Below are 10,000 nucleotides of genomic sequence, written 5' to 3' on the forward strand. Positions count from 1 at the left end.
GATGTTCACTACCACAATAAAAGCCTCCTATACACCGAGCCGACTTCACGTAGCAGATAAAAGTTCTGACTGTAGCCTACATTGAAATGCCACACAGACACAAAACTACACTTGTGTTACAGGATTCAGATAAATGACTGACATTAAAAACAGCAGTTTGCACGTTTGTCACTAACCCACATTCTGCTCGACTTCTTTTGTCTGACACTGACTAAAAATATTACAATTCTGAAATTGATGGAAATCCATCGTAGAACTGTAATCCCTGTATGTGTGTGTGTGTGTGTGTGTGTGTGTGTGTTATAATTCACTTAGCAGACGCTTTTATCCAAAGAGAGTAAGTACAACACTAATCCAGTCACACACCGCCACCGAAGCAGCGGGAGCAATGCGGGGTTAAGTGTCTTGCCCAAGGACACATCGGACATGTTGCTCAGCTGGGGATCGAACCCTCGACCTTTCGGTCGAGAGGTGACGACTCTACCAACAGAGACACAGCCGCCCGTGTGTGTGTGAGACGGAGAGAGAGAGAGAGAGAGAGAGAGAGAGAGAGAGAGAGGAGCGCTCATGGCTCCGTGCAGCTTCAGAGAAAGAGAGAGAAGGTCCTCTGTCCTCACTCCTCTTGTAAATGCATCTTGCACTAATCAGAACTGAAGCTTCTCATGGCTTCGTTTTAAAAATGTTAATATACAGCTGCTTGCTGCTGATTCTGAACTCCTATAAATAACAGAATATCAAGAGGAACTTTTCAAAACGTGAGGCGTACTCCTGGTGTTTGTGTTTGTGCACATGTGTGCAGAAATTGAAGAGATTAAAGTAGTTTGTAGCAAAAACAAAATTAATTTAGAGGGAAAAACACATTTGATGTACCGTAAAATCCGGTGTATAAGACGCACTATTAATACCTATTTTTTCATCTTAAAAGTTGGCTGCGTCTTATACACCGGTGCGACCAATACACCCGTATAAAATACATTACAGCGGGGCAGCAGCCCCTATCACTGCGACCTGGAGTGATTAAAAACACATCCCCATTCCCCGTGTATTGAAAGCTGAGTGCACGCTGTGCTGGGAAAGACGGCGACACAGACCAGGCTGGCTGCGTGACTTTTTCCACATCTTTTCTCCCTCACGAGGTCATAATCATACATTTACAGAAAACAGTGGTATATTGTTCTGTAAATAAACCTTGTGGAGTTCTCTTTTGATTGAAAGAGTCTAGAGCTGCAACAACGAAGCGATAAAAATCGATGAATAAAAGTGTTGGCAACAAATTTCTTTTTCTTTTTTTTTTATTAGGTGATGCAGAACAACACAAGACGAGTGAGGGACATGACAAGAGCAAAAGTATGTAGGAGACAGGGGAGACACGACGATACAATGCACAGCATAGACAGAGACAAAAGTGTTTTCTGTGTGTTTTTTCTGCTTTTCCAGTTGAGGAGGATTGCTTTCTTGGCGACAGTGAGCCCAATGAGAATTGTGTTTTTTTGGTTGTTGGGAAGTGTGATTGAAAGAGTGTTTCCTAGGATGCATAGTGAAGGGGAGAGTGGAACCCGGCAGTTCAGTATTAAAGAGAGTTTAGTTGTGATTTGTTTCCAGAATTGCTGTATGGGTGGGCAGTGCCAGATTGCATGCATGTAGTCATCCAGGGTGTTAGGGGGGCATACTGAGCAGTTATTTGTATCAGAAAGTTCCATTTGATGTTTTTTCTTAAGTGTGATATGGGTTCTGTGGTTAATCTTATACTGAATTAGTTGGAGATTAGGTTTATTTGTCATTGAGAAGGTATTGTAGAAAAGGCCCCAAAGTTACATGTTAAGGTTTTTGCTTTATGTTACAATAGTGTTTGATTCCTGTTCAGTTTAATGTGATGATATTGTGCTCAATAGGGAAGAGGTGTCACCTGCTGGTCATTTCAGAGAATTACATCATGTAGTAATGAGCAGTGTGCATCAGTCGATGACAGATGAGCCATCAGTGTGCAGAGTAATCACTTCAGAAGTTGGTTGTGCGTGAATGAAAAGAGTGAGTACTTACCTGAAGTCTTATATGTGACATTGTGTGTTCTTTAATGTTGAGGCAAAGTTGTTAACTCCTGCGGAGCCAGAGTTTAGAGCTTAGATGTTCGGCGTATTCTGGATATGCTAATTAGCCGACGTCACGGCCCGACATGCTTACTAACTGTGTTGCTCTCTGCACGAGGAGGAAAGTTTGATGTCCGTGCTTCACAATAAAAGCATCGTAGTATTTTTATAGGGAAATGATTGTATGACTGTTAAGCCTACGATAGCCTTTCTTTCACTATGAGGAAGAAGTAAACAGCCATTCAACCAAATCTGCCCTCTTGTTATTCATATTCTGGAATAAGGCCTGAAGTGGTGTTCTGGCTGACATACCTGAGTGAATCCAGTGGAAAGCAACAGACTAGTGTCCCAACTGAGTTTAGTTTTATTATCTTCATTACAGGTATTGTTGCAGATTATGTTCCAGGTGTCATGGTCTATTGTTGTTGATAAAGCTTTTTCCCATTTTGCTGTGGGGAGAGATATTGTATGGTCAATGTTTATGAGTTTGTATAGTTTAGATAGAGTTTTAGTGGGTGTTGAGAGTTTTAGTATTGTGTCTGTTAGTGTTGAATTTTCGATGTAGTCTTGTTTGAGGTTAAATTTATGTGTTATGATAGATTGGATCTGGAGATATTGGAAGTGAGATTTATTGTTGATATTGTACTTTTGAGTTATTTCTTTGAAGGGGATGAAGGTTTTGTTTTGAATTCTGTGTTGAAGCTGAATACCTGATACCTTTGTCCTTCCAGGTGGTGAGATTCAGTGGTTTTTTGTTTTGAAGACAGTCTGGGTTGTTCCATATTGGTGTGTTCTTACAGGGTGTGGGTGTTGTGTTCATTATTTTGTGGGCTTTCCACCATGCTGTTAGGGCTGTAGCAATGAGAGGATTTTTGAAGGAGTTATGATGTTTACTTGAAGTGCTGATAAATGGTAGGGTTGATATGGGTATGTTTTTGCATTGTTCCTGTTCTATGTCTAGCCATGGGTGGGATTGTTCAGTGGGGAGTATCCATTTTGTTATGATTTGTAACTGGTTTGCCAGGAAGTAGTTATAAAAGTTTGGTGCATCTAGTTCTCCGGTATTTTTTGGTGTTTGAAGTGAACACCAAACTGAACCATGTGGGGGGTGGACATGCTGGGATCATAGAGAAAAGGTCATTTATTTTGGGAAGTATGGTCATTTTTGTCATTGCTATTCTTCCTATGAGTGATACCGGTAGATTCATCCATCTGGTCGTGTCGTCTTCTATATTTCTGATAAGTGGATTGGAATTCAATGGTATAAGTTCTGACAATTTGGGGGAGATATTGATGCCTAGGTATCTTATAGTATCAGTGGTGGAGGGAATGGGTAGTGGTAGGGCTGCCGGGTTCCTCCACCACCACAGAGATTGGAAGCAGTGTCGATTTGGTCCAGTTTATTGAGTAATTAGAGATTTTGGAGTATTTTTTGAAAGGATTCATTGTTTCTTGTAGTGAGATTTGTGGATTTTGTAGGTAGAGTATGAAGTCGTCAGCATATAAACTTCTCTTGTGGGTTACGTTGGGTGATTGTATACCTTTAATGAGATTATTCTGGCAGACTGCTGCAGCAAGTGGTTCAATGTATATTGCAAATAGAGAGGGAGAGAGTGGGCATCCTTGTCTTGTTCCTCTGTGCAGTGTGAAGCTTGATGACGTTAGACCGTTGACTGTGACTGTTGCTCTTGGTGAGTTGTATAGTGTTTTGACCCAGGTGATAAATGACTTTCCCAATCCAAATTTATGAAGTGTGGCAAGTAAAAATGTCCAGTTTACTTGGTCAAATGCTTTTTCGGCATCTAAAGAAGCTATTATTGTTTCTTCTGTGGTCTGTGTTGCTTGGTGAATTATGTTGAATAGTCTGCGTGTCTACCTTTAATAAAACCTGTTTGATTAATGTGGATTATGGATGGAGTGACCATTTCGATTCTTGTGGATAGTGCTTTGCTAATTATTTTTATGTCTGTGTTGATGAGGGATATTGGGCGGTAACTGGAGGTGAGGGTAGGATCTTTATCTGGTTTCAATATTACTGAGATGTTGGCGGTGTTCATATGTGAAGGGATTTTTCCGGAATTTATTAGATCTTCTGTCATTCTGATGAATAGTGGTGAAATGGTTGATCAGAAATGTCTATAAAACTCAGCGGGGAAGCCATCAGGTCCAGGTGCTTTGTTAGGGGGAATTAACTTTAGTGCTGAATAGAATTCTTCTTTTGTGAGTGGTTTATCAAATGCTTCTGCTTGAGTTTTTGTTAAAGTTGGTATGTCTAGTTTATCAAGGAATTCATATATGTCTTTTGAATTGGGTTCTGTGTCTGATGTGTACAGCTGTTGGTAGAAGTTTTTAAAGGTTGTAATTTCATCTGGTGATATGAGAAGCTTCCCCGCTGGGTTTTGGATAGCTGGGATGGTATTTTTTTCTTTTTTTTGCTGTAGCTGATTTGCAAGATATTTTCCTGATTTGTTGCTATAGTCATAGTGCTTGTGTTTGAGTTGTTGGATTAGAAATTGTGTTTTTTAATTTATTATGTCTGACATTTCTAATTAATATTTCCTAAGTTTATTTAGATTCTCTTCTGTTGGCGTTTGTGCATAGATCGTTTCTGTTTCTTTCATTTTAAGCTCTAGGTTGTGCTCATGTGCTATCTCTGTTTTCTTTTTGTGAGATGAATATGAAATGATTTTGCCTTGAATAACTGTTTTTGCGGTTTCCCAGATAAGTGATGGTGAGTTATTTTGAGTGTCGTTAATGTCCATGAAGGATGCCCACTCTTCCTTTATAGCTGTGTCAAAGTTTGGATCTTTTAGTAGTGAGAGACTGAATTACCATCTGGTTGGTTGTTTATGGAGTTGCTTGCTGTTTAGATGTAAGGAGATTGTAGTGTGGTCACTTATTATAATCGGATGCATTGAGGTATCTGTTATGTCCTGTATGACTGATTTACTTATGAGAAAAAAATCTATACGGGAGAAAGAGTGATGGAGTGGTGAGAAATATGTGAATTCTTTTGCTGTTAGGTTGTTAAGTCGCCAACTGTTGCCAAGTCCAAGCTCCTCCATGTATTGTATTATTGTTTCTGTGGATTTCCATTTTCTGCTTCCAGTTTCTGAGCGGTCTATTGTGGGGTTGAGGACTGTATTAAAGTCGCCTCCGATTACTATTTTTGAGTTTGTGAAGTTATGTAATGATGTAAAGAATCTATGGAAGAAAGAGGGTTCATCTGTGTTGGGTCCATAAATATTTGCAATAGTAAAATTAATATTGTTAATGGACGTGTTTAAGATGATGTTTCTTCCTTCTGGGTCAATGATGGTGGAGGAATTAGTTAGTGATATTTTCTTGTGGCTCAGTATGGATACACCTCTTTGTCTGGAATTATAAGAAGCAGAAAATATCTGACAGAATTCAGTTGAATTTAAGCAGAGGTTGTTAGATTTTGTCAGGTGAGTTTCTTGTAGAAGGCATATATCTGGTTTTAATTTATTTAGATGATTGAATACTTTAATCCTTTTAGCTTGGGACTAATGCTGACATATAAGGGAGAGGGAGGGAGTAAATAAAATCACAAAAACAATACACATATAGACCTTCATTGTAGAAGATCAGAGTTTTTGGAGAGACAATAGCGAGGTAGGAGAGGTTAAAGATGTAGTCAAAGATTCATTAGTCACTGCAGTTCAGGTGGGATGTGGGTTAGAAGAGCCATGGGGTAGTTTTGGAGTCGCAGTAGAGCTGTCCTTCTATGTAGAGTTTGTCAACAACCAAGCTGACACGTCTATTATTTAGTCTCTGTTGTTTGAGGGTAGAGGATTTTTCGCCGGTCATTTATTTCACGTGGGAATTGGTCATTTAGTCCGTAGTGTGTGTCCTTAAGTTCCCTTCTCTTGCTTTTGATGAGTATTTTGTGCTTGAAATGTTCCAGTTTTGCGATGATGGGTCGGGGTGCTTTATTGGAATGAGATCTGAGACGGTGGACACGGTGGAAGGTGATCTGGTTAACGGTGGCGGGTGGGAGTCTGAGTTGTTTTTCAGCAGGTTTTCGGGGTTGTCGTTCGGGTGTTCGGGAATGCCGGAGAAGATCAGGTTGTCGCGCATGCTTCTAGTTTGAATGTCCAGGATAGTTTCTTTCATGATTTTGTTCTCTTTTGTGACGGAGTTCATTTTTTCGGTAAGTGAGCTGACGGAAGTTTGAAGTGAGTTATTTGACTGTTCAAGTTTTTCAATGTGGTTGTGTGCATATTCCAGGCTGGCTCTGTTTTTGAGAAGGTGGATGGCGCTGTGAGTATCGCGAGACGTAGAATCGAGGTGAGATCCAACATGGCGATGCGCAGTCACTGAGACCAAGAAAACAAAACACCGGGACTCTTTTTTTACCAACAAAACACATAATATTCTACATCCCAGACCGTACAGCATAAAGCGGAATACTTCTTCTCTCACATGCGGGAGGATATAGCCGACCTGGAAGCCTACATCGACCACTTTTACAGCAAACAGAACATGGATTCAGCTACCGACACTCCACAACAAGACCCCTCAAACCCAAACAAACGGAAAAAAACTTCATCCACGGACACCAGTGATCTCCAAACAACCGACATTGAGGTCAGTGTCCTCCAATCAATCAATAACAAACTGGATTTACTGGTTACATTACATGATGAAATAGAGTGTTTTGTTGGTAAAAAAAGAGTCCCGGTGTTTTGTTTTCTTGGTCTCAGTGACTGCGCGTCGCCATGTTGGATCTCACCTCGATTCTACGTCTCGCGATACTCACAGCGCCATCCACCTTCTCAACGGATTTCATTATCAATTCGTTGTGTCGCACGATTATTGTGTCACTCCCTATGTCGCAGACTGGTGACGTACACGCCGAACTGTTTCCATGCCGACAGCAGCACAGCGTGTCGGAGCTAGAGCGTGAGAGAGCGGAGCTGGTATTTCACATATTAAACATGGCAGAGCAGAGAGAACGGTTCAACAGAAATCTTCCAAAGTGTGGGAGCACTTAATGCATAAAAACAGAGTTAGTTTCAAGCTTTGCACCAGCGATATTGCGCGGCACGGGAGCACCACAGTGATGATGCAGCACCTGAAAAGTAAACATGTCGGAGTCATCGCTGACTAGGAAGGGAGCTCGACAGCAGGGTAAGTCACTACAAAATCCCATGTTTGTTCAGTTTTCAAGTAAGAAAATGTAACGTTAGTGTCTCCGGTTGCTCGTCTGGTGATTGTTATCCAGCTTGACAAGCATGAAAAGTTCATTAAAGTAACGTTAGCGTTAGCTGGTTAATTTAATCCTAACTTTTTACTTTGCCAACACCAAACAAGCTTAGACTAAAGAAAACTTTATTATTTTGTCTTTTAGGCCCACGTTCAATATGTTGTCAGATATATTCTTTGATTTTTTCCCATATTATTTTCTGTTGATGTTGGAATATATTTGTGTAGGTGTGTTTTTCATTTTATTTTATTTTAAAAAAATGTAAAGCACTTTGTCAGCTTGCTGTAAATAAACAATTAAAAACGAATGTACTGGGGTGCTGGTGGTGCAGTGGTTAGTGCGCGCGCCCCATGTATGGAGGCTGTCGTCTCAAGCGGGCGGCCCGGGTTCAAATCTGACCTGTGGCTTCTTTCCTGCATGTCATTCCTCTCTCTCTCTCCCTGATTTCCGACTCACTGTCCTATCTCTCTATTAAAGGCACAAAACGCCCAAAAATAAATCTTTAAAAAAAACAATGTACTTACTACAATGATTTAATAATTTGATGATTAAGCTTCCAGCGTCAATTTTCTGTAATACGGTGAGAGTTAATACACTGCACTGTATGCAAGTGCATTTAGACACTTAATTAAATTTGTGTAAATAAGAAGTTTTTAGGGTACCTGTATGAGTGTAAATAAATATATATTATAAAAACGTGTGTTGTCTGTAAGTGCTCTTTGGGTTACTTTCTTGCCTTTACATAACAATAATTCATAACTAAAACAACAAGGCATCTTGATTTGATGTAAATTGTGCTGTTTTACATACTAATACTATCTTTGTCATTGCAGAAAACATCATGTACACCACAGATAGCATCCTCAACATGCTCGTCGCTGACATGAGGCCTCTGACGACGGTTGAAAATGAAGATGTAACTTCACTACCATGATCTCCACCTTGAACCCTGGCTACACTCTTCCCTCAAGGACCCATTTCACGAAGCTCATGGAGACGTCCGAGCAGTCACCTGTTGTTTTTGCACTTTTGTTTGCACTGTCAATGAACGAAGAAAGTGAAAACAGACGGAACTAAAAGAGCGACACAGCTGCACAGAAACTGCACGTTGTAGACATCGCTGAACACAATTTAAATCGAAACGCAGGAAGACAGTTTAAACTTTTTTTTTCTCTCTAACAGACCTTCAAAACAAGGTGCGTCTTATATACCGGATTTTAAGGTAAATACAAACCTAATATTAAAATAAACCATAAGATAAGAGTAAGAAGAAAAAAAAAGACGATCGTCTGCAACAGAAAGTGAACAAAGTAAACATCTGTAATATTTATTGTAGTTATAGAGAAGACATTCAATCAAAGAGTCTTCAATTTAAACTTTCCTTTGACAGTTTCAGAATCTCACAGTGTCACAAACATCTCAGACAAAACAAGTGTTTGACTTTATTTTTACGTCTGATGGTTGAAATTGGAATGATTTTTTTTCTTTGTTTACCGTAAAATCCGGAATATAAGTCGCACCGGTGTATAAGACGCACCCAGTTTTGAAGGTTTCTTCGAGAGAAAAAAAACTTTAAACTGTTCTCCTGCGTGAGGATTTATATTGTGTTCAGCGATGTCTACAACGTGCAGCTACAGTACGGTAGTTTAGTTCTCAGCCTGCAGGGAAAGTTGTGAGGCTCAGACCTGCTAGCTTGCAAGTCGCGCTGCCCGACTCCGCTGGTCACTGTTTAACTTTAATATAGGACTCTTTCAATCAAAAGAGAACTCCACAAGGTTTATTTACAGAACAATACACCACTGTTTTCTGTAAATGTATGATTATGACCTCGTGAGGGAGAAAAGATGTGGAAAAAGTCACGCAGCCAGCCTGGTCTGTGTCGCTGTCTTTCCCAGCACAGCGTGCACTCAGCTTTCAATACACAATGAATGGGGATGTGTTTTTAACATAGACTGTAAGGTTTTTAATCACCCAGGTCGCAGTGATAGGGGCTGCTGCCCCGCTGTAATGACGGCGCGTGTTTTAGTATTTTATACTGGTATATTGGTCGCACCGGTGTATAAGACGCAGCCGACTTTTAAGATGAAAAAATAGGTATTAAAAGTGCGTCTTATACACCGGATTTTACGGGAAGTTTGAGAATCTCACAGTGTCACAAACATCTCAGACAAAACAAGTGTTTGACTTTATTTTTACGTCTGATGGTTGAAATTGGAATGATTTTAATAATTTATCTAAAAATCAGCTGTTCAGGTGGTAAAGAGTGAAATATACAACAAGTTATTTTTTTATATATATTTAGGTTTAAAATGTAAGGCTTTAAATTGCTACCACTCTGTGGATAAAACCACAGAAGAAGAAAATGGACTTCAGCATTAAGATCCTCAGTGTGGATCATTTGATTATCAGCCTGAAGTCTACAGTTTAGTTTCACATCATATGAATCTGAACAGAGAAATTAAACCTGTTGTCTTACCTCAGAGTCTCCAGTCTACAGTTTGGACTCTTCAGTCCAGAACACAGCAGCTTCACTCCTGAATCCTGCAGCTTGTTTCTGGTCAGGTCCAGCTCTCTCAGATGGGAGGGGTTGGACTTCAGAGCTGAGGCCACGACTTCACAGTGAGTCTCTGACAGTCCACAGTTAGAAAACCTGTCATGACATTAATGGTACATAATATGTTAT

At 40.0% G+C, this 10,000-nt stretch overlaps 1 protein-coding gene across 11 annotated transcripts in view; it reads right to left on the reverse strand.

Annotated features, from left to right (window-relative positions):
- Window positions 1–10,000, reverse strand: part of LOC136179750 (NLR family CARD domain-containing protein 3-like) — a 497,803-nt gene that overhangs the window by 220,905 nt on the left and 266,898 nt on the right. For all 11 annotated transcript variants that reach the window (XR_010666720.1, XM_065957435.1, XM_065957434.1 and 8 more), the window contains one exon: window positions 9,794–9,967. Coding sequence is in view for 10 of the 11 variants with exons in the window: in XM_065957435.1 (XP_065813507.1) it covers window positions 9,794–9,967 (174 nt within the window). In the remaining variant the exon portion in view is untranslated. The remainder of the gene's footprint in view (window positions 1–9,793; window positions 9,968–10,000) is intronic.

Source organism: Labrus bergylta, chromosome 7 (genome assembly GCF_963930695.1).
Source record: "Labrus bergylta chromosome 7, fLabBer1.1, whole genome shotgun sequence".
Classification (NCBI taxonomy): Eukaryota; Metazoa; Chordata; class Actinopteri; order Labriformes; family Labridae; genus Labrus; species Labrus bergylta.